General features: G+C 43.2%; 1 protein-coding gene across 2 annotated transcripts in view; it reads left to right on the top strand.

Moving 5' to 3' along the window:
* The window catches only part of LOC124612388 (protein spire), an 808,827-nt gene that overhangs the window by 677,212 nt on the left and 105,894 nt on the right, over nucleotides 1–25,721 (top strand). For both annotated transcript variants that reach the window (XM_047140565.1, XM_047140566.1), the window contains exon 8: nucleotides 20,430–20,533. In XM_047140565.1, coding sequence (XP_046996521.1) covers nucleotides 20,430–20,533 — 104 coding nt within the window. The remainder of the gene's footprint in view (nucleotides 1–20,429; nucleotides 20,534–25,721) is intronic.

Raw genomic sequence — 25,721 nt, forward strand, 5'->3', positions numbered from 1 at the left:
GGCTCTGGCTCCTTGCTACCTTCACAGTTTCTTATTAACCCACCTCTGCCTCTCCACACTCTCTCTCTCTCTCTCTCTCTCTCTCTCTCTCTCTCTCTCTCTCTCTCTCTCTCTCTCTCTCTCAGATGATGGAATTGGACACCTTGAAGATGCTAACAGCTGCCATCACTATCTTGAGAGAGCATTTTGATGTTCTAAATATGAAGAGAGATGCTGACAGACGAAAGCTTTGAGCCAGAACGTGAAATGTGCTTAGATTGCTAAGTCGATAAGAAGTGAGGGTCAGAATCCCCGTAGGCACTTTATCTACTCCGATGGCCAACCCAATAAACACGTTTCCAAAGCAGGCTGTCGTTGTTGGGTTTTCTCACCAGCAACAGCAATGACTTCAATAAATAGCACATACGTTTCTTACTTGCCACGCCAGAAACGCGCCAGTAAAGAGCATCTTTAATAAGTGTTCAAAACTTGGAGAGGTGTTCTGTCCACTAATACGTGTTTATTTTCTGTGTTTCTTGTAGTTTTAGCGCAGTCGTCTTCTGAAACGCTGCAGGTACTTCTAACATTCTGCGTGGTGTCTGTCTGTTCTAAGTCGTGTCTCCCTACCACTTTCGCGCAACGACGCTCTGAGCGTGTTTTTTAGGGAATTGACTAGTTTGAACCTGGGACCTGTTGCAGGTAAGGAGACGCCAGACCACACATGACATGTAGAATTCAGAAGAGTTCAGTGAGATTAGCGATGGTATAATCAAATACTTAATGATTTCAGCGTCAGCTCCACTGCACTCCCTGTAAAAGAATCTTAATATTATCTAAATTTAGTGGAAGGGGTTCAAGGCTTTCCTATTTTTAGTTAGCTGGTAAAATAACGTCGAAAGAGCAGTTAAGTTTACCATTGGAAATTTTATTCTACTCACAAAACATTGTTTATAAATTACACTATTGATAAAAGGAAATATTTTAATACAGGATAATAAAAACCAACTGCGTTCAACAAAAATGTGAACGACTATTCCCTGAATGGGTTTCCAAGTTCTACAATGGATCGAAGGATGACCTATGCGATATCACATCTATAATCTAGATTTAAGTTAAGTTTCATAAAAGAGAAAACCATCAAAATGGTCTACAGTCACCCTCAATTATCTTTAATTACTTATCTAACTTGTCGTAAATTACAATGGCTGATGTGGCTTCTCAATAATTATATAACAGGAAAATCATCGCATTTCAAATTTTAACTTCTAGTAGCAAATGTGAATACCATGAGCTTTAATTGACGATCGACATTAGTATTATGCAAAAATAGGGTGTAATAGTTGAGACTTCTGCAGTTCTGAGTGAAGCCTTATGCGCTCAAAAATGCGGCATCGCGTGCGTTCATTACCTTGTCGGTGTTTAGGCAGCGTCAGGGGGCAGCGGGTGGCACAGCTCCACGCACCTCGCTGTCTCGGAAGCAACTCTCTCCTAACTTCTCCTTACTACAATTTACCGAAGTTGGTTTAAAAAAGCTATGTGGCTGTGTTTTCAACTGACCAATCAGGGTCTCAATGTTAACCTTACGCTCTGCCTACAAAAATTCTGTCTATCCAGTGAGAAATGTTATACTTTTCGTGGTGGGGCAATGTTTTTAACGTTTGCAACGTAACAGAGTCGAGAAAAAGTATCACGCTAAAACTTGCAGCTGGTGTGGCCCTTTTAGTGTTATCGTAAGATCTATACTGTTCTTCTGGAGGGCTCTATCTTTTAACATGGGCTGGGGGGGGGGGGGGGGTGGTTTTGGCGGTCAGCTGGCGACGTGGGTGTCCGTCCCTTATCGTAGGGCCTTCTAGCTTAACACGATTCTGCTCTCTGCTTCTGTTCTCGTTTCTCCCCTCGGAACTGCGTCTTTTTCACGGTTGGAAGGTATGACATGCATTTAGGCGTTCTTGTGTTAGTCTGTGGTATTCCATTTGCTCACTCGTTGATCGTATTACTTTGGTTAATTTAATGTTAGGATTTATTTGGAGCTATGTGACATACTGCCGGATTTGCTTATCATGTCAGGGTTTTCATCGAAGGTGTTGGATTTGCCTGACACCTTGCATACTTACGAATAATAATGGAATAAACAAAAACGATCGTTGCTGGATGAACAGCGGCATAGTACAGTCCAAAATCATGCCTAGTTTTTTATGAATTTATACAAAACAAATACGTGAAGTATTTTCCCCTAAAATGTGTATAATCACTACGTTGCCAAGAAAGAAGCAATAAACGCACAAGGTTATTATCGGAGGGCGCTTCCGATTCTGGCTTCTCTGTTCGAGCGTGATGAGTACTCCAGATCTGGCAAATATGCGTACATATATTTTGATGGACTGGAGTATATTCTTTTTTCGAGATTTACTCCAGCCTGAAGCAAATATAACTGCGGTAGGTAACACCAAAATATCCGGTCATGTCTGTTGCAAAACTGAATGTTTCAATTTTTAGTTTAAATCGGAAATGGAATTCTCTCAGCCTGCTTTCACGTTGGACCAAAACACTTCGAAGCAGCTTTAGTGATGGATTTGTTGAACCTCACGACGTAAAGATGTACGTATTGCAATTACTAATTCAAAAATTAGATATATTCTAGCTCGAACGGAGGCTAGCCGAGTTTCTGCTGCCGTGGACCGTTCGCGATTAGAGCAGGGAAGGGGGAAAAGAGTGGTACAGAAGGTGGCTTCCGGAGAATGATGCAGGTATCAATTGAAAAGTGTACGAAAAGGTCGCTAGCCGTTACGAAAAAGCAGAGAATACCCATTTCTGTTGACTTCTCTCTGTGATTACAGTGAGTGGTCAGTTGTAAAAATCCGTATTAGCCGTTATCTCTTACGCCAGCAATGCTCGCGGCTTGGTACTAGTGCGAGGCTGCTGCACTTTTGCTGCGCTTTGCCGGTGCTATCGCGCCCTGCGGGCTGTTACCGCAGCCGTAATGGCCCTGCTCGGAGCGCGATCGCAATCCGGAATGGGAGCACCGCAGCCCAGCGGCCACATCTCAGCCGCTTTGCGGCGTCAGTCGCGATAGCGCGGCCTTCTTTGTGTGCCGGCTTAACTGTGCCAGCCACCCAACTATCGCTACTGTTGTATCTCCGGTCGCTATCTGGCTGCCGTAGCGTAGTGTTAAACGCCCGTAACAGCGGGCTTCCAAGCTGAATCGGTCGCTATGCCTGAATCCCGGGAGATCTTTTTCTCTATGTTTATTGCGTGGATAAACACGTAACATGCCCTTTATCGAGAAATTAGGTTTTCTGTGTCTGCGTAGACGTTATAATCTATTGTGAAATCTGCGTTCGCCAGAGATTTTGTTTCATGTAACGAACGGAGTTGTTTTTTACTTGCAATCACTGTTGAAAAATCTTACACACTTCATTGCTGTTGAACTGGATATACTCGCAAAATGTTTCTACTAAGAACCATTTTACAGTATTTGTCTACTCGCAGCCTCTCGCCACTGATGCAACAGTTCCGACCAGCCATACCCATAGCGCCACACGTAGGAGCGAGCGCGGTTCATACACGCTAAGCCTACCGTGTGTAGGCGCTGACAAACTTAGAACCCCACGAGCCTGTTCTAGTCTCGAACAGTTTAATATATCTCGCGTAAAGAGTTTAGCTATGTGAACAGGTAGACTTTCGCTTGGAATAAAACAGTGATGGCATTACAGTAATTTATTGTGGCGTTTACTACCACTTAGACACACCCAAGATACGTTCACGTTTACGGAATGTTTGTCACTTTTTACAAGTACGCTCTAGCACGGAATTATTACTAATTCAACCTCTAGACATCAACTGACTGCGCCCTCAACAGCTGTCAAGATTATGAATGTACGTGGAGGTTCATCCACAACAGATCTCTCTACGATACCACTTGATGATTTTTTTTTATTTAACGACCTGGTGTAAAGATTGGTTAGGTATATCACCCCTATTAGTGCCGATGCCGAAAGATGTGTTACAGCAGTCAGTTGAACTCTTCAAAACAAAGTTTAAGCAGACGGTACCAACAGCTAGTTCTCTTTGTTCTTCATTTAATCATGTAAATGGCCAAGCAGCAGTTTAAAGTTAAAAGAAAGTATGGTACGCTGGCTATAGTGAGCGGACAGCTATAAAACTGAGAAGGGCAAATACGAAAACATTTATTTATTTATCGAATGCGCGCGCGCACGCGCCACTAAGAATGTAGAGTGTAAAATATATAATATAAAACGTTCCAAATTGATATTTGGGGTTATTGCTGTCATGTATCACCTTTGAGATCGACAGAAGAAAAATCTAGTAAGTTACTATCGTATGATAGTAACTGTCTCCTGTGATGTGTCTAACGGTCTATGGTTATCCATAATCAGAATACCGACATGGTTGCTTTTTGTAAAAAATAAATAAAATAGGAAACGTACATCTACAATGTTGGGTTCTAATATTGTATAGTATGGAACATATTTCCGTGGCGGGTCAAACCTCGGTGGTTTTCGGCCGATACACTGCATATCATTAGTCGTATTTTTTTGCCCAGTCCATTCTTGAGTGCATGTGTTGGCAAAATTGCTTAATGTCTACAGCGACTTTTGCCGTTTTCCTTGGTGGTTGTCTAGAGGACTCTGTTATGGTTGGCATCATTAATATCTTGATGAATTGATAAATTTCTGTTACCCACAGTCCTTTTGTACTCGTTCGTGAGAGCATTTACGCATCGTAGTTGAGAGGGTGAAATGTGATTTGAATTGGTAGTCATTGCATAGGGATTTACTTGATAACACCACCAATCATTCTCAAAGTGTTGTTTACCTAGATGTCTATTTTTTGTGCACATAGGCTGCTTAGCCAACCTGGGACAAGACCAAGAGGAGAAGAACGCAGGATGGATATGTTTGTTTGAAAGGCCATCTTCCGCAGTTGTTGTTTTATGTCAGTTATTACTATTTTTTCTCTTAAGTGTGCTGCAACTGAATAAAGTGTTACAGTAGACCCGTTTTACTTTTGTTGGTTCTGTGCATGTAGCATAAATTGCTTTCTAATTTTTTGTATTCACTGATGAAAAACAGGTATCGCTATAGAATGTGCAGAGGCACGATTTCGTAACTCAACCAAATTTGAGCTTTTTGTTTAATTCTCTGTGTATTGTCAGAAATACATTTAGTCTTTTTGTTAATATGTTTTGGAATAATAGTATTACATCTGTAAATATTGTTAAGCTTAGTGTTTGGACAATTTTAAGTATGTAGATATGTATTCGCGCATATATAATAACATGCAGATTAAAAACAGAGAAAGAAACGAACAGCACTATTAAGTTCCTGTACACCACAGTCAAAAGAAAAACTGTTTGTAACACACAAGAATCAAAGCATGGAGACGTACTACATACTGGTGTGCAAAACTTGTGGCCGAAAGTAATTTTCGCATGATCTGTCACTGCCAAGTAATGCAGCGCAGTTTGACAACTTGTGGAAGGTCGTTGGTGCATGTGGACGTGTTGCAAAACCTCTCCCCTCACTTGATTGATTGGATTTAAGCGAGGGGAACAGGCTGGCCAGTCCATTTGCCGAATATCCTCTCATTCGAAAACATCCTCCACCTGCGCTCTTCGCTGCAGTCGCGCGCTGTGATCGATAAAATTGAAGTCAGGTACAAATGCACCCCTGGGCAGAAGCACGTCGAGTAGTAGTGCAGTGTCGCGATGACGTTGACTGGTGGGTGTTCCTTGTTCAAAGGTTTTGGAAGTCAGTACCTCCGTGCAACACTGTCTCCCCCTACCAAAACACTGGGACAGCCAAAACGATCATGTTCGACAGCACTGGAAGTGCCCTTATGTGGCGAGAGGTAGGAACATCGTTGCGTATTTCTTTCAGTTATCTTCCGTAATATACTGTAGTATGCTCCACTTACTTGCAGCTATGTTACTTGGGCGTGACACATCATTCAAAAGTTACTTTCGTCCTTAAGGTTTGCACACCAGCGTATGTAATTATTTTTACGCAATCACAACCGATGATGCTTTGTCAGTAAAATCAAAACGTGGCTTAGTGTTGCACACACTAAAATTGCAGTGTAGTTAACATAGAAAAAGGAACGGTAATTGACGAAACGAAAGCGTTTGTCGCGGCATTAGAAAGAAAGTACAAGCTTGGGTATGGGAAGAACGGTGAAGGAGATCAGACGAAGCCATCCCGCCATTAACCGATTTAGGGAAATCATCGAAATCCTACAAATGGATGTCTGGACAGGGCTCTGAATCCCGCAGCTCCCGAATGATAGTCTAGTATCGTAATCACTGCGCCACCTTGCTTGGTAACAGCAGTGCGGGAGGCAGTGTTACAGATATGACTGTCTGAGCAGCCAGTGAGTGAGTGAACCGTGCTCACGACTGCTTTCTCCACCGGCGGAAAGGTCGACGGGTCTCTGTATTGCTGCCTGCGTCTCTCAAGTCAAGCTCTGGACCAAGCACGTCGCCTTCGTTTCAGTTGCGTGGGTACAGTGTCGCACGTAATTGTTCAACCGTCTATGTCGTCAGCAAACAGTTCTCTATTAAAAGACTCGATTATAGATTTGCTTGTCTCCCTGCTACAGCTTAAACTAGAGACGTAACGCAGCTTCACCATCGGGTCCGAAAGACCGGAACTTCTGATTGAAACTGCATACTCGATTTCTCCTCCGGCTCAGATAGTTCTGAAACGCATGTAAAATCGAAGGTCATTGTCCAAAGGCTGAACTTAAAACAGCAACAATAACTTCCTATCAATGTACCCGCGCGGTCGAGCGACTTTGCCGTCTCCACTAGAGAGGAAAGCCGCTGTTTACAAATCGATTCAGGTATGTCCATTGTTGGAGAGTCTGTAGAATATCCTAAGAACCTTGTGTTACAGGGAAGAGTATTCTGGTTAAGGAACCAGCCGAAATGGCACAGTTCTAAGATACTGGACCCTGACTCTGAGTCGTGCTAGTTCAAATCCCAATGCAGCCATCGATATTTTGATGTCATATAATTACCCTAAAACGTTTCAGTACATACGTATGCATACCCCAAGCACAGAACAGTGCACGGGGGGCATAATGGTAGCAATTTATCGATTTTCTTAGTATTGTGGTCGGGTATTTAAGGGGAATAATGACTTATCCACGTAGGTTTGCACACGCTGTAATCTTTTCATATTTTTCTGATGATCCCTACCCGAGATAAGCGTGGATAGCAGTGTAGTGCTCTTCAACTACGGGTTGCCTAAATTTACCCAACAGGGCTTGACGAGAACTACGTCTTCTTAGTTCTAAGGATTCCCGTGTAGGTTCCCCAAGCATTTCTTGCATATAAGCGATTTGGCTATCCGTATAAGGCGAATGGTGGCGTTTTATACACACACACACACACACACACACACACACACACACACACACACACGGCGCTGCGCGGCGAAATATGGAAGTTTGGGTCTGGCCGTGATTTGTGCACGGATGGCCGAAGCTGTTAAGCCGACCACTCGCGTAAAGCGCGAAATCCGGGTTCGAATGCCACTCGTACAAATTTTCACCGTCGTTCAAAATGCGATTGGTGGTTCTGCATATTCACAATTGCGAGTACTTCCCCTCGATACCTTATATTTATTCTAGTTACGGACCACAATATTTTACACCAGATGATTAATTTCAGTCTGTGATGACAATCTTCAAGAACTACCTACAAACAGTTTTTAATCACATCGAGCTAAGTTGTTTGGAACGACGTGTTGAAGATGGTCATCATCGGTCATAGTCAGACATTAATTAGGGGGTGTAAAATATTGTAGTCTGTAACTGGAAGAAGTGTTAAACTGTGAAGTTTCCTGCGACTATGGCATCTTGAAATGTACGTTAATCAACATAGTCTTCTGAAATGTTGTGCTACGGAAGAATGTTGAAGATAGTATGGGTAGTTCGAGAAACTGATAAAGAGGTTTTGATTCGAATTGGGGACAAAATAAATTTATGGCATGGTCCTCAGACATCAGTGAAAAACTAATTTTCTGATAGAGGGGAGATACAATGGGCAATAATAGCGCAGACAAAGACTAAGAGTTGAGTTAGTATGTTGGTTCAAATGGAAGGACTTTGCAATACGCAGAGCTGAAGCGGCTTGCATGTCAGCATGGAGAGCAACAGTAAACAAGTCTTCGTACTGAAGACCACAACAACTAGAGATTGGTATTGTCGTAAATGTTTGTCTACGACTAGAGCGAGTCGCTAAATCGTATCGAGATCTCGTAGGCAGCTGTCCTGTTTAGAGCCTTTAAGTAGTCTGTTCCTTTCTCAGCAGCAGGACCGAACCGCCGAGGTGCGTGACTTTGTAGTAGAGGCGCCGACGCAGACCCATTACGGCACACTGCCTCTCCACGGCCCTTGACGGCCCTAGCTCGCGACACCCTCTCGGTCTCCTCTTTACTTTGGATCCCCTCGGGCCGCACGAGTGGTTGCTTAACTGTAGCCTAATTTAATTAATGAGTACGTAATGCGCTTCACCTCGCGTAAAAGTCGCGGAAGCACCCCCAAAAGGCCGCAGAGGGCGCCTTGTCACCCTTCGCGTAATCACTGCATTTTGCCAGTCAGTCATTGGCACAACTGGCACGAAACCTGTACGGAACGTAACCACTAAGATTTCCTTCGACATTTGACAAAATTTGCATACACGCAGATTCCCGCAGAAAACATTCGCAGCCGTATGATTGTTGCGCTATCTCCACTAAACCAAGTGCTCTCCAGGCGCCTTCAGCGAGGATATGCTGAAAAATTCCTCAGAATTTATGTAAAAACTCTGAAAACTCTGAAAACTTTTAAAATAAATCAAACTTAATAACTTTCTAAATCTTTGTTCTTCATATCCACATATTTGCAGCCCCCTGCCGCTCGAGGGCTCCGAATTCTAGTGTGTAAAATGGCTGTATGCAACGTAACTCTGTCGTTGCGTGTAAAACAACGTTGGTCCACACGTGGAGCACCCTCTCCTTCAGCATGACAACGCCAGGTCTCACAAGAGCGCCGCGACTCTGCAACACTCCGACGCCTTGGGTTCACGGTCCCATCTTGGCCCCATCCGTTTTTCATTTGTTTCCAAAACTTAAAGAACACCTTCGTGGACTTCACTTTGATGGTGACGAAGCTCCACCAGCAAAGTCAAACATTCTACAGTGACAGTATCAACTCATTGGGAGAAATGTGTTCGTCGCCAGGGTGACTTCGTTTAAATACACTACTAGCCATTAAAATTGCTACACCAAGCAGAAATGCAGATGATAAACGGGTATTCATTGGACAAATATATTATACTAGAACTGACATGTGATTACATTTTCACGCAACTTAGGCGCATAGATCCTGAGAAATCAGTACCCAGAACAATCACCTCTGGCCGTAATAACGGCCTTGATCCGCCTGGGCATTGAGTCAAACAGAGCTTGGATGGCGTGTACAGTTACAGCTGCCCATGCAGCTTCAACACGATACCATGGTTCATCAAGAGTAGTGACTGGCGTAGTGTGACGAGCCAGTTGCTCGGCCAGCACTGAACAGACGTTTTCAATTGGTGAGAGATCTGGAGAATGTGCTGGCCAGGGCGACAGTCGAACATTTTCTGTGTCCAGAAAGGCCCGTGCAAGACCTGCAACATGCGGTTCGCAGGGATCGAATGAAGGGTAGAGCCACGGGTCGTAACACATCTGAAACGTAACGTCCACTGTTCAAAGTGCCTTCACTGCGAACAAGAGGTGACCGAGACGTGTAACCAATGGCACCCCATACCATTATGCTGGGTAATACGCCAGTATGGCTATGACGATTACACGCTTCCAATGTGCGTTCACCGGGATGTCGCCAAACACGGACGCGACTATCATGATGCTGTAAACAGAACCTGGATTCATCCGAAAAAATGACGTTTTACCATTCGTGCACCCAGGTTCGTCGTCGAGTACACCATCGCAGGCGCTCCTGTCTGTGATGCAGCGTCTAGGGTAACCGCAGCCATGGTCTCCGAGCTGATAGTACACGCTGCTGCAAACGTCCCCATCTGTTGACTCGGGGATCGAGACGTGGCTGCACGATCCGTTACAGCCATGCGGATAAGATGCCTGTCATCTGGACTGCTAGTGATACGAGGCCGTTGGGATCCAGCACGGCGTTCCGTATTACCCTCCTGAACCCACCGATTCCATATTCTGCTGACAGCCGTTGGATCTCGACCAACGCGAGCAGCAATGTCGCGATACGATAAACTGCAATCGCGATAGGCTACAATCCGACCTTTATCAAAGTCTGAAACGTGATGGTACGCATTTGTCTTCCTTACACGAGCCATCACAGCAACGTTTCACCAGGCAACGCCGGTCAGCTGCTGTTTGTGTATGGGAAATCGGTTGGAAACTTTCCTCATGTCACCATGTTGTAGGCGTCGCCACCGGCGCCAACCTTGTGTGAATGCTCATAAAAGATGATCATTTGCATATGACAGCATTTTCTTCCTGTCGCTTGAATTTCGCGCCTGTAGCACGCCATCTTCGTGATGTAGCCTTTTAATGTCCAATAGTGTATGTAGGTATGAAGAATAAAGATGTAGAACTTCAACATTTGTTTTATTTAAAAAGCTTTAAGAGTTTTCCTATTATAAATTCGGAGGAATTACTTTTCTGCACACCATCAAAAAATCGAATTTGTTGTTTGTTTAACTGACACAAGTGGGTCGAATCTTCTCGAGGATAGACGGCAAAGCGTAGTTTATTCACTACTACTAAAGATCAAAGAGCATCTGCTGCGCGACACAAATTGTACAGTGTACGTTTTCGGCAATATTGGTTGGACTATAGTCTTTGAAATTCTGAAGGTAGCAGGGGTAAAATACAGGGAGCGAGAGTCTTTTACAGCTTGTGCAGAAACCAGATGGCAGTTATAAGAGTTCAGGGGCATGAAAGGGAAGCAGTGGTTGGGAAGGGAGTGAGACAGGGTTGTAGCCTATGCCTAATGTTATTCAGTCTGTACATTGAACAAGCAGTGAAGGAAAGTAAAGAAAGATTTGGAAAAGGAATTGAAATTCAGGAACTTCGAGGTTTGTCGATGACATTACAATTCTGTCACAGTAAAGGACTTGGAAGAGCAGTTGAACGGAATGGATAGCATTTTGAAAGGAGAACATAAGATGAAGAAAAGCAAAACAAAGGTAATGGATGTAGCCGAATTAAATCAGGTTAGGAAACGACACACGAAAATCAGTAGATGATTTTTCTGCTTCGGCAGTAAGATAACTGATGGGCGGAGTAGAAATGTTATAAAAGTAGACGGGCAATGACATGAAAAGCATTTCTGAAAAGATAAACTGGTTGATATCCAATATATATTTAAGTGTTAAGACGTCTTTTCTAAAGACAATCTAGCATTGTATGAAAGTGAAACATGGACGATAAACAGTTCAGGGAAGCAGAGAGTAGAAGCTTTTGAAACGTGGTGCTACAGAGGAATGCTGAAGATTAGATGGGTAGATCGCCTAACTAATGAAGAGGTGTTCAACAGAACAGGGAAGAGAAGAAATTTGTGGCATAACGTGACTAAAAGAAGGGACATCCTCGAAGATATAAAAGGGATCGTCCGTTTAGTATAGGAGGAAAGTGGGAGGGGGGTGTAAAAATCGTAGAGCGAGACTAAGGGATGAATGCAATAATCAGGTTCAAAAGAATGTAGAGTACAGTAATTAATCGGGGATGAAGAGGCTTGCACGGAGTAATGTGAAGAGCTTCATCAAACAAGTGATCAGACTGAAGGTCACAATAAGGTGTTTTTGTTCAGGTTCGGTTTATACGTTTTTGTAGTGTAAGTGGCCTTTCCTTACAATATGCTGTTTCTAATCGTCATCACATGAGGTGTAGCGGTAGGGAAGGATATCTAGCCACCTTGCACCATTAACATGCAAAATCAAAGTTAACAGACCAATCCGTGTAGATGTGGGATAAAGGCCAAAGAAAACACAATATAGTTACTACAAATCTGAAAAGATGGAGATGAAATGGAGATACGAATTAATGAGGGCCGGATAAAAGACGTTCAATAATAATGATAGTAATAATAACAATATATGAAAAGCTCTGGCGCGAAGAAAGAGAAGGGAAGGTTTGGAGAGCGCGCTCGTTACCCGTGTGACAGCGGCGTCACAGCCGTAGCGCCTCAGCCCTTTGTCCGGTGCAGACGGGGACGGCTTTGTGGGCAGGTGACAGCCGTCGCTTATCGTCTGCGGCCAGCGAGCGCGCCGCAGGCAAGCAGGACGGCGACGTCGCGCGGCGTGGAGCGTCGTGTCGTGTCGCGGCGTGAAGTACATTTCCTGCAGTTCGCTGGAGCGCGGAGCGCGCACCACTGGTCTGCCATAAGCACGCGCTGTCACCCACCTGAAGCCCTCAAACGAGAGTAACGCGTGTTTACCAGTCGGCAACTAGTTTCCGACAAGTGGTCGTTTCCAAAGAAAATTATTGGGAATCATCGATTTGCTGACAAGGGAACATCCCCATCGCACCCCCCTCAGATTTAGTTATAAGTTGGCACAGTGGATAGGCCTTGAAAAACTGAACACAGATCAATCGAGAAAACAGGAAGAAGTTGTGTGGAACTACGAAAAAATAAGCAAAATATACAAACTGAGTAGTCCATGCGCAAGATAGGCAACATCAAGGATAGTGTGAACTCGGGAGCGCCGTGGTCGCGTGGTTAGCGTGAGCAGCTGTGTAATGAAAGGTCCTTGGTTCAAGCCTTCCCTCGAGTGAAAAGTTTAATTTTTTATTTTCAAACAGTTATTATCTGTCTGTGTCTGTCTGTCTGTCCGTCCGTCCGATGCGAGGTAACTGCGTCGTAGTATGAAGACGCTACACCTAAACAAACATCGAAACACATGACGTCAGTCGACTAAAGCGCACGGAAGAGAGAGTATTCCTGCTAACCAGGCACCCTGGCTGGCAGTTGACTGTTCGCTACTTTAGACGAGAGTGCATTAAATACGTGAGATGCATTCCGTGGGCAATATGAATCCAGCAAATATAGCTCGCGACTTCAATAACAGTGTCAATGAATATTTTCCGAACTGTAAGGCATCGGAAAGTTCCTTAAGGGCTCGAACGCTTGTCGAACATCTGTATGATTATTTGCTACATTTGTTGATAAACAGTACGTGTGGTGATGATTGTCTGAAAATAGAAAATTAAACTTCTCACTCGAGGGAAGACTTGAACCAAGGTCCTCTCGTTCCGCAGCTGCTCACGCTAACCACGCGACCACGGCGCTCCCTAGTTTACACTATCCTTGATGTTGCCTATCTTGCGCATGGACTACACAGTTTGTATATTTTGCTTATTTTTTTCATAGTTCCACACAACTTCTTCCTGTTTTCTCGGTTGATCTGTGTTCAGTTTTTCAAGGCCTATCCACTGTGCCAACTTATAACTAAATCCGAGGGGGGTGCGATGGGGATGTTCCCTTGTGAGAATTATGCTGTGACCTAATGGATACTTTCGTGCCCAACGTTTCGTCGCCTACTACGGATACACTCTCAGTAGCGCCGGAGATACAGGTAGCAGAGATCAGGAATAAGGTCCGTATAGTAGAGATGGGCCGTTCGCGAACTAACGGGTTCAAAGGAACAGGTCACCAAGACGAACGGAAGGAGCGAGGAACGAATTCTAAGGAACGATCTTTCATAGTTCACTTCGGTTGCGGCTTTCTCCTTACAGCTCCAGGGAACGGGAGTTCCCGTTTCAGTGTCGGTCTCCTTCGGCCGGACTCGTACTTCGCGTTGCCACTCGACTCAGTCCCACTGCCGACTGCTCCTAATAAGTTCGATGTTGAATTGTTGCTGCTGTTGTTGTTGTTGGCTGAGCACTTCCATTCTAGATCTGTTTCAAAACTTTCTTGAACTCTGGACTTCTGGTTCTTTCCGTATTCTGCTCAGCGTCCACGACCGGCAATTAAAATGTATTTTAGAATTACGCAAATTACATAAAAATTACGTGGTATGTAATACATCTTTTCAGGTAACAAAACGGCATATCAGCTTACTTCACTATTTCGCTAAACAGCAGAAGACATAAAAAGACAAGTTTTTTCGTTATTACACATGGAAAGGAAGTCGGCATGCTATACACGAGTGGCAATTTTCCTTTTTTTTTTATCCGAGATAAAACAGCATGTTCATTGTTATGGGAGGCAGACCAACTTACAACCGAATCAAGCCCGCATTCCATAATCGATTGCCTGGTGTCACATTTTGTAAAGAGAATATGATAACCCCTACAATATTATTTCAGTGACACAGGGTGGCGAACGAAAAATTGCCCCGAGTACTAGACTGCTCATTGTCGCCCACCAATCGCCATCTGTTGTTTCCAAGTTTTCATTAGCTTATTTGTTATATCTTTCCTGCCTAATTATTACATGTTTATCTTTTCTGCTCGTAGCGGTCAACAAATCGTGCGTAATTTGCGAGTATTCTGTACTGGGGGCCGGCTTTTCGTGCTCAACGTTATATTATTTAACTGCGATCAACCACATAGCGCTACACTTGGCTAAACGAGAGGTTTTGCAGAATCACGAAAATTACTTCTACAAGTGCGTGAGAATTCTGTAATGAATAAAAACTCTGTACTCCATGGGGGAGGCAAATGCCCCCTCTTGGCGCCTTCCATCCTCAGTCACCTATGCTACTAATTTTCAGTTTTTCATAAGGACCATACACCATGCCCAAATGGTGAAAGAGTAAAAATGAACGGTTCCCAAAAAAGAGCGATCACCAGTGAACTAGTTCCCATGAATGAGTGAGTTTGCCCATCTCTACCGTATACTTAAGCTCTCCAGCGGTTCCTATAACGTCATATATGGGTTCGCCGTCTGCGTACGCTCGGAGATTCGACTTGTCAGAGTACTTCACCCGAGTAGAACGGAGAACAAGTACACAAGCTTCAGGGTATAATTGAGGACTCGCGGTAATGCCACCACATACACAACTGTTTGGCACGACGATTATTATTAACAAAGACATTGCCCTATCCGTTAGCAGTATATTTATATTGTTTTTGTGTGTAAAAAAAAAAATTAGGAGACTGCTGTAAACTACGCCGTAGGAAAACTCCTGATTTTAGCGTTCGGAAGTGATCACTCCAAGCATCAATGTAATGAAAATGTGGTCCAGAAGAGTTACAGAAATAGCTGAAGGATTAACGCGATTGCTCGCGGTACACAGGCTCTCTTAGCTCGAATCCCAGTCTAAGACAGATTTTCGTTCGCCACAGTATATTCAGTGATGTATACCTTGTTTCGTCAAGACAGTTCTCGAAATTTTGAGAGTAAGCCTTTACACGACACAACGTCCTTTTTATAGTCCCTTATACTGGTGTTTGATCATTTTGTGTCTTCTCCATGCTTAGATATTTGAAACTGTGATTGATTTCAGTGACTGACTGGCCAGGATACAGCCGAATAATATCTGATCTTTCAGCCAATTTATGCCCAAGCCATTAAATTTATCTGTGCTCGGGTGCCAGTCTGTGCGCAAGGGGTTGCTCTTCCACTTTTCGTAGTTTTTTGCGATTATTTTGTGTTTGTATAGATGTGAGTCGTCCGTTGACAGGAATGCCAAATGCTGCTTTCGCCTCTACCGATCTTTGACAGAGACCAGAAATGGATGAGAGGTGTTCGACCCAATAACGGCCCGAGTGTTCTGTAAATATTTCGTTGTTGCAAAGTGTACCTGAACTGGTATGGAGCTAGGATATGGGAGAGGTAAGTTACCGAGCGTAAATAAAATAATTTACCAATATAATTATTTATTTACCACAATGGGGAAACTTTTAATTGCAAGGATCAGCAAACTGAAAATAAATCTTTAGAGTCTCTTAAATGAGTAAGAATTTAAGAAAGATTACAGCAACAGTTTCTGTAATAAACACCTGAGAGATTGCTGATGCTCAAGAATCTATACACATTTGTGAAACCGGAGCAGGATGTTAATAAAAGTATCTTAAAGAAAATTAAACTGGGCACATCCGTGAAGCAGATGGAGCAGAATGCTGTAACAAAACTTAAACTTTCCAATTATTAACAAGCAGCCTAGGCGGTTATTCGATCCAGAACAAATTCTAGAACGTATAGAATACAAATTAGATTTTCATAGAGAATCACTAACCATACGCAGCCCCCTTAAACAGAACAGTGGCTTGTCAACATTCAGCGGAAGTCCCCCCCCCCCCCCCCACACACACACACACACACAAATACTAAACCAAAGTAAATACAGTGAAGCTGATTTTAGATCACTTAATACACGCATCAGTAGCACAAATTACAATTAAATAGAACTTTGACTTACTGTAAATAGACGGAAGACACCGTTATACTAGGCAACAAACTTGCAAATTACGAGAAGGCTGTACTGCCAGTTTTCGTGAACACAATGCAAAACCAATATGTATTCTAAAACATACACCCAGGACGCAAATCAGATAGCAGGAAATAGAGCACAAGTGTTAAACTTCAGAGGGAGTTTTTAACTTCAGGAACACAAAATACGTAAGTTTACAAATTAAACGCACCAACGGTGCAAAGCGAAAATTACAAATTAGCGTCAGCCTGAATAACGTTCAGGATACTGATCCACGTGTAATGCATTGGCCAAACTACAGCCAGTAGAATGATCGGGCACGAACGACACTTAATGTAGAAAGAAATGAATTTTATGGCAAACCGCTACTAACACATTAATGCCCGAAGAATATGGAGCACACGGTGTTTCCTGCATTAGGCTGGAGCCAGTCATGGGCGACGCAGGTTACCACGTCCACCGACGAAGGCAGCAGGGAACTCACCAAACAGAGCTGCAGTGTGTGGTCTCGTCGTCTCGCAGGGAGAGGAAGGCCCCCATCTCCTCAGTAGAAGGAGGCACGGTCCGCAAAGTAAACACCATCGATCCAGACACAGGGAGCAGCCCATCGCAACATCTCAGTACCAGCCACGATTCTAAGCACTGCTATGTAGAATGATCGCCATCTCCCAGCCGATCTCCAGCCAACGGCCCACTGAGGAGAAAGCCCAGGTGCGAGCTGTCATCGCACTTAAGTGCTCGTCGCGTTGTTGCAAAAGCGCCACGACAAGGGATGCCAGAGAAGCCGCAACTTGGCAGTGCAACCAGACAGGTTCAAATAGTGCCAGAGTCGATATCGGGTCAGGCGCAAGGCTCAGTATCTGTAGCGAAGATTTCAGAGAAGTACATTGCAACATACGTATACCATCAGATGTTTATGTCGCGAAAAGGCCACGAATGTAAAATCAAAGAGATTCGAGTTCACACGAGGGCTTTCCCAACAATCTTTCTTCCTGCGAGCTGTTGACGACTTGACCAGCAAAGGAGATAAGTAGTAGTGATAAAGTACCCTCCGCCACACACTATAAGGTACCTTACGGAGTGTACAGGGTGAAAATTATTTAAACCAACATTCTGGGAGGTCGCATAGGACAACAAACATTTTTCTCTGTCATAATTAGCTGTGAACATTTTTTAATCCGGTTGAGGAAGTAATCGCTCTGAGCATTCGTGCAATTGCACACACAACATGGAAACGAATCAGACGATTGCAAGACACGGCCTTCATGAGAAATTGTTAATGCATTTCACTTACAGCTTGACCACAAATTGGTAACAGATCGTTATCCCCTCAGAGCACGCTTTTTGCAGTAGTACGTTAAACAGTGTCAGGTGCATTCTAGATTTTCGTCTTGTGTGCGGTTTACACATGAAGCGACGTTCGAGCATAATAGGGTCTTCAATATCCATAGTACGCTTGTTTAGAGTGTGGTTAATCCGCATGCCACGTTTACTCGCGCTCATCAATTGTGGTTCTACGTGAATATGTGGGCAGATATCGTTGGTGACTGTTTAATTGGACCATATTCCCTACCTAGGCCAATGAATGACAGACATTATTACAATTTTCTTGCCAGAGTTGCTGGATGACGTGCCACTCGCTACAAGACATTGCTATGTGGTTGTCCTGTGCGTCGATTCTTAAACGGAGATTCCAGAGAAGTTGGTGGATTTGTGGATATGTTTGTTGGTTGGTTGGTTTGGCTTATAAAGGGACCAAACTACAGTGTCATCAGTCCAAGTAAACGGGTGTAAAAGTAATGGGGAACCACACAGAAAGAGAACACGAAAGAAGTGAACAAAAAGAGCGAAAAGGTACATCCCTCTGTACTTCGTCCCTCTGTACTTTTTCGTGTGACGAGATATGTGCAGGCTTGCTTACAAAACCCCTGTTCAGTCAGAAAAGGATGTTGTTGTCGGATAGTGGCAGCAATAGGAGTTAAGGACACTTCTGCAGTCTTTTGGCTGTGTTAAACGGAACATAACCACTTGAGTAACCTTTGTTTACAAGTCAGTGGAGCCATTTTATCCTCTCCTATAACTGAAGTAATTGTGGTGATATAATTTTTGTCTCTTGGTAATAAAGTGTTAAAAATTGTTTGTGTTACTTTTGTCGTCATAGGAAAACACGTTAGATAGTCTTTTTCATTGTTCCGTGCAACCTCCCAGAGTTTGTTAGTTTAGTTTATTTCATCCACACAAAACGCCTTCTACTGGTTTAAAAAATTTTCGCAGGGAAATACTAGGTTAGTGAAAAATATTTGTTTCGGCGTCCCGTGCAGCCTCCTAGAGTTTGTCGGTGTAAATAAATTTCATCATGTAAAGCGGCATGAACGTGGACCGCCCTGCCTGCGAACTCGTGGATGTTGTGAACGATAAGAATGAAATTGCAAATTTTTTATTATCTTCTATGTGTAGCCTTTCTTACTATAAAAAATTTAGTCCACAATGTCCGAAGCAGTTCTATATGTCTTTACAGACGAAGTGTAACTGCTTGTTCATAAGGCCAACAGAAACAACGTGCCGCGACTGTAAAGACTTAACGTTTCAGGAGACCCGTGTCCTTTCGTCTTATCGGCTTTTCTTTCCTTGTTCAGCGAAATGACAGCTTTGTGCTTATAATTACAGTCGTTTTGTTTCTCAAAATAAAGCACGATCCTTGAGCAATACTCATTACGCCGCATTGTGAAATCTATCTCGGACAGTACCAGTGTTAAGCATACATGTGGGAGGAGGAAGGGTTCTACACTCGCGTCTGGAATTTTCCAGTTTGCAGCTACTTTCATTGTAAAATTACTTGGATAGTGCGGGGTGGAAGGCTTCTACATCCGTACGTCGTAAAGCACTAGCGTGTGCAGAAGTTAAATTTACCGTATTTACTATTTAAAAGAAGATGCAACAGGGAGAAATGGATACAGACTACCGTGTTTGTCAACAGTTTTTCATTTTATCCAGCGGGCGAACGATTTTACTGCGTTAATTCATAGGCAATTTAAAATATTGTAACTAGTGGCTTTTTAGTTGATGTGAAAGCTTTGTTATGTCCGTCTCTAGACATTTGCGGTATCTTCAAGCAAATTATCCATCTCATTGGCAGATTCTTCGCTACTCTTCAAAATCTGTAAACTGTGACAGTTCAGTAAACTCTACATTGTCAAGGTTGCACTTTCAGATCACCTTGTAACTTTTCGAAAGTTAAGGCGAAGTGCAAATCCAAGTGATGCTACCTCAATCGCAGATATTGGGCTGCCACCATATTGAAACTGTCTTTTGCTCACTTTGGCGTCGAACAGCGTAACAGCCAGTGACAGTTAGTTCCTGTCTCGTAATAGTCCCAGTTGATAAACAGCAGCGGCGTCTGCAAATGGTCCACCAATGTTCTGTACCATATTATTTAGCTCCGAGTGCCACACACACGTGTATCTTTAGTTTACGAATTTTGTTGGACGTGTGTTTCTTCGTGTTAAGGCCAAGTTATTTTTTTAGTATCTTTTAATGAAGCTGATTTTAAATGAAAATGTCTATCTTACGGCACTATTGTTTGTTTCGTCATGCTCAGAATTTATAAGGCGTAAATAAATTCATTTCTGGGCGGATGCTTTCCTATAAAATTTTACTGGTACCCACGTCACAGAACACTTTACTGGTTTCTTTTAACTTTCGTAGTTACCGTAGAGTCCAAAATTGTTTTCTAATGTCTTCGTAAAGTCCATTGTGACTTCCTTCCTGAAACCTGTGATTCACGCTCCTTCGCGATAATTCAGTGTCAGTGAAAACACAAAATAGTAGTTGCGCTAGAAGAGTAGGTTATCCAGTAAGATGAGAACTCGCTTAACCTTCCTGTTCAAGTTAGGTTTGTTCCGTAATAATAAACATCACTGTACTAATATAAATTCAGAAATGCTGACACACTGACTAAAAATGCTTTTTCAGAGACACACTTCTAAAATTGCAAGTCTGTGCAGCGTTTTTGATGAGTTTGTTTTTCTGTTCGCAGTTATTCCTGTGGAGAGTCCACAGGGAAACAAGGAAGAGCCTGTGGCGAACGGCAACGCCAAGAACACCAGGCGACTCATCAAAGTCGACTTCTCCGTGCTGCAGGTAAGATGGCGTCTGGTTCTATGCGCTGCTCTCAATGGACTAACGTTCCCATCCAACAGGACAAACAACCGCCTCCTTTTTCTGCATTGTTTTCTGCTGGTTTAGATTAGCTTTCAGTGGAATGTTTCCTTTTTCCTGTTCCATTTTACTGATGTTCGCTGAAGAGCATAAATACATAGAGTGCGTGGAAGATATTGGCATTTTCTAGAAATAGTGATCCCATCTCATAATGTCGAAAAGTGTGAAAAGTTGTGTTCGGATTTGCTAGACGTAGAGAATCATGAGAATATCTTGTCAGACGAGGGCTACAGTCCCTCATTGCTAATAATCGTAGTATAAATATTTGTGTGTTTTTTGTACAAAACAAAAAGAGCACAACGATGATCAGTCGACTAGAGAATCGGCGTTTTGAATTGCTTTTGATCATTCACGATATCATTCTGCCTTAGGAATTAGAGATGTAGTGATGGGCACTGACAGGCACAGTTCGCAATTTGCGCATCGAAATAGTGATTCTGGATTAAAATATGAAATTTCCAACTCTTTCATTTGCTTTTTGTGTGTCAGCGAGTTCACTGTGTTAGTTCGGTTAGAGTTACAAGTGAGTGCTATTACTTATTTTCCGATCTTACTACTTCATGTTGTGCTTTTTTAATTTTTCCCTTGTGGATGTCAGAGTAGCGTGGATGAAATGGAAAAGTGGCATCATTGAGTATAAATTAATATTTCCGCAAAATCGTTCCTTGAGACAGGTCAAGATTTTAAAAGGGCTCCCGTATTCATATCTGATCGAGGAGAACATGTAATATGATGCGAGCCTTAAATCAGTACATGATGATATTCAATTTAATTTCGAAGTTGTCAGCTTTTAATTTGTTCTAGCTAGAACAGCGCAAGCTAGGATAAAAATGCGGTGGTAAACAAAATACCATAGATCAGAGTGTATAAACGGTTTCCATTTCAAATTGTTGTATATGGCACCTTCGTGTTCAGAAATGAAGAAATATTATCGCGAACAATGAGCTACTGTAATTCATTTTGTTTCCAATTGAATAATAATGGAGAAATTGCATATGTTGATGCTATAGTTTATTTCGATTTCTCTCAGAGCCATTGATGCTCTTCTATGAAAATATTTCTTGCATTTCATTAATGGCTGCATCCTCCTCCTTTCGTCAACACATCAGTTCGCTAACACTTATTTGTGTTGCTGTTCTTTTGACAGCTCGTCGGTTATGAGCTGTTAAATTCTTACAAAGGTATTTAACTCTTATAAAAATAATCCCTCTGCCTAAATTCAATGTTCTAGAGGCAATTAGTGTACATACTATTTTTCTCCGTAGTGAATGTATTCTACATCTACATCACTCAAACATTGTGTTCAGGTTTTAACCCGCGCGTACGTCCAGATTTTGGTAATTTCACAGACTATGCTACGTACAATGAAATAGGATTTATTAGGTCATTTGGCCTTTGAGGTCGATGATGATGATGATGATGATGATGATGATGATGATGATGATTGCAGGGGATGTGAGAGCGAATTTCTCTATTTCAGAAACAGAACAACGCAAAAATAATTTTAGTTGATGTTTTTCAAAAAGCATTTACTCGTGCACTCTTTCGGATACATGGAAGAAATATTCTCGATCTGTTCGTTTTGTTATGAATAAAAATGAATAAAAGTTTAAAATATCAATAACCGAGGGCAAAGCCTCCTTCAAAATACATTGTGACGAACATAAGCAACACATCGAAGGCAAATCCGAAACACAAATTTTACATGTTTCTAAACAAAACGTGTCCGCTTTATAAGTCAGTTTTTCATTGTTTTTCCAAAACATTCAATTGATCTTGCTGTGCTATAATGTGTATTTCCTATGTGGGCTACTGCACAGTTTCAAAACGTTGCCACGACTCAATGTAGCGTACAACAGGTTAAAGCCTATTTTGGCAGTTGGTGTTAGTCCATGGAAAGTGAGTAGAATTTTGGAAATCTTTTGCTGTCGGAGCGTGCTCTAGGGAAAGGTGGGGTGCACAGGTGGAGAGGCAGTAGCTAGATCATGGAACGAGTACTGTGTAAGCACTTTGTCACGTCAGTTGGTAACTTTTGCTGCCAAAGGTTCCACATTCCGGACTAAAACTGTACTAAGAAAGTTTTTTTAGCTTGGTTATATTCGTTTCTTGCTGTGCTTTCTGCATATAAAAAAAGCCAAGTCGTACCTCGTTTCAAATTTATAAATTTGTCTGCCTCTCACGGCTGATAAATACACCAAAGTACCTATACTGCAAAGGCGATAACAGATCGCGGACAGCTGTTGCCAGATTTCATTCGGGAAGTGGAAAAGGCTGTTGTCAGTACCGACTGCAAAAATGAAGTCGCCCAAAACAACGGCAGCAGTGAGGCGTAAACAAAATCTTGTCACGGGACTGGCCATGCTAGACGGGAAAAACATACGCGGAATGCCCACATTGTAATTGTAGCGGATCTTCTCTAGCTGCACGGGATGTAGCGTAAGCACTGAGCAGTTAATACGAGCCTTGGATTTGGCGACTGGCGCGTGTGATGGCCAGTTACGACACAGACGGGGCGAGATCGGCTTGCAGCGTGGCGGCGGCGGCACCGGCAGCGGAGGTGCAGTTTCTCCAGCCCGCTGCGCCGCCCCGCCCTCGCTGAGGCCGGCCACTTTCACGCTCGCCGGCTGTCGGCTTCGTCTTGTTGGCCACCAGCCCCGGAAAACGCCGGCCGACCTGCTCCCGAGAAAGTTCTGCGGCCGTCCGCGAGAACACAGGAATGGTGTCCTGCCGCAGCGGTACACAGCCTTACCTCGCGGCCACCGGTAGCAGCAATTGAGAACACCGTCACCCGGTAGCTCCCACAGACCCTCATACACTGAGGTGACAAGGAATACCTCTTAATGTCATGTCTGACCTCGTTTTGCCTGTCGTAGTGCAGCATCTCGACGTGGCATGGACTCAACAATTCGTTGGAAGCCTCTGCAGAAATACTGAGCAATACTATGGTCGTACATAATAGCGAAAGTGTTGCTGGTGCAGGATTTTGTGCACGAACTGACCTCTCGATTATGTCCCATAAATGATCGATTTGCCATAATAAATACACAAAGACTTGCTGCACAAGTGTCTAAACAAGATGTCGTTGAATCGTCAAAAGGAACGAGGCGCACTCTAGCCACGATATTTCGAACCTCAACCGCTGTGCAATAACTGGAACTGAGCAGTACAGTAGTAACAGACAAATTGTACAATACTGTTGTGGGCAGTGTGACCTCACGAATTACGAATCGTTTCCATAAGACAATAACAAAACCCTAATCTCTGCACTGAGAGATCGTGACACTAAAATTATGCGCCTAACTGGGACACTATTCGGGAGCCTTGTTTTGACGGGCCAGTGTTCTTATAGACAGAGTACTCTAGGCGCGGCTGAAGAGCCGCACCGTTACTATCCCTATCTCACATTCTAAACCTGCCAGAAGTTGTTCTGTGTATCTTGCTGCACTGGCACTCCTTGCAGAAAGACCGAGATGGTGGTTAAGCAGTCGCGACTATTTATATCTTTGCCTCGCTATACAGGCTTGAATTTTCCGTGTTTTCCCTAAGTCGCTTAATGTAAATGCCGAATTGGTTCCTTCGAAAAGAACCGACCGATTTCCTACTCTGATGGGAGCATGTGCTCCGTCTCTAATAACATTGTTGTCGACTGGACGGTAATGTCTGATCCTCCTTTTCCTACGATTTCTTCAATTCCCTACCCTCTCTAATTTCCACGCTTCCCAACAATTCTCTGCCTTTTCCTTCAATTAACTTTCCTTCCTTTCCCTTGCACAAAAGATTAATCACTGAAATGGCTTTCCTCTTTCCCGTTTGAAGAAAAGTATTGTTCCGTTACCAGTACTGCTGGAATCCTGCCCACTCGTCTGATGTAGGGTGACTAGGAATCTGTTTTGTCGGATAGTTAGACAACAATTCAAGCAATCATATTAATGGTTTTTATTACAGTAAGTAAACTGACAATACTTAACTTTGTCTTTTTACAGAGGTGTCGCAAGCAATTGGCGACATACAAGTAATCAATGCCCTTCCATATACACAATTTCCATGCAAGCAATTAATATAGATAGGAAGTCACGGCTGCCTTCTTGTGAGCTCTTCTAGTGCGGCGCGTATATTGTCTTCGTATAGGTGCCGCTCCTGTCATGGTGTCGTCCTAGTCAGCGTTCTATTGGCTGACGTCTCAGAGCATTCTCTGCTGTATCGTTCCTGACCGACGTGCCGGCGCTTGATGTTATGCAGGAACAGTACTGTTTTTTCATTACCTTTGCATCTTCATTTCTTTGCTGATGTGTTGTCTAGAGCAGGGCTTCCCAACCTTTTCAGCTGGCGGACCCCTTCTTCAGTCGAAAATCCATGGCGGACCCCTAGTCAGTCAAGAGCACAGTAACTTTAAATTTCAGAGCTAAACCCATGGGAACTGAAAGCTCCTTAATGCAAGTGCCATGTTCCCAATGACCCCCCCCCCCCCCATACCCTTCCCACCGAAGTATCAATAGTCTTTGGTTTAGAGATGAATGAAAACAACTTGAAACTAACGATCCAATTTGAATTCCCACTTTATCCAGACACGTACTAGTGGATTTACTCGATTTGTTCAACACACTATAGCCTGATTAAAATTACTTGCTAATTGAAATTTCACACGATGGAGCTGTCTTCCTCCAAGAGCAATCAACGTCACGTCCAAACTGTTCGCTGTTGACATGCTGCCGCTTATGGTCTCTTCACTTCCACTATTTGGCTACGGTTGTGTAAGGAATATGCATATTTCGTAACAGTCGTGTGTGTGTGTGTGTGTGTGTGTGTGTGTGTGTGTGTGTGTGTGTGTGTGTGTGTGTGGTTTTTCATGAAATCCGAAGACAAATGTTCAGATGTATGTAAAGTCTTCCTTTGGTCGTCCTCCCTCCTCATTCATTTCAACTGGAAACTTCCCTTGTTGTGAAGGCGATGGAGAAACTGCACCCTTCTTCAGTGATCCTGACTTCAGTCACCGATCCATGTTAGAAGTAATAAACTGGTCAAAAATCGACTTATGAAATAGGTAGTGCACTGACAAAGCAAGTTTAACATTTAATGATGCCTGGGGCCGCATACGTGCCAGCGAGCGCTG

Source organism: Schistocerca americana, chromosome 4 (assembly GCF_021461395.2).
Source record: "Schistocerca americana isolate TAMUIC-IGC-003095 chromosome 4, iqSchAmer2.1, whole genome shotgun sequence".
Classification (NCBI taxonomy): Eukaryota; Metazoa; Arthropoda; class Insecta; order Orthoptera; family Acrididae; genus Schistocerca; species Schistocerca americana.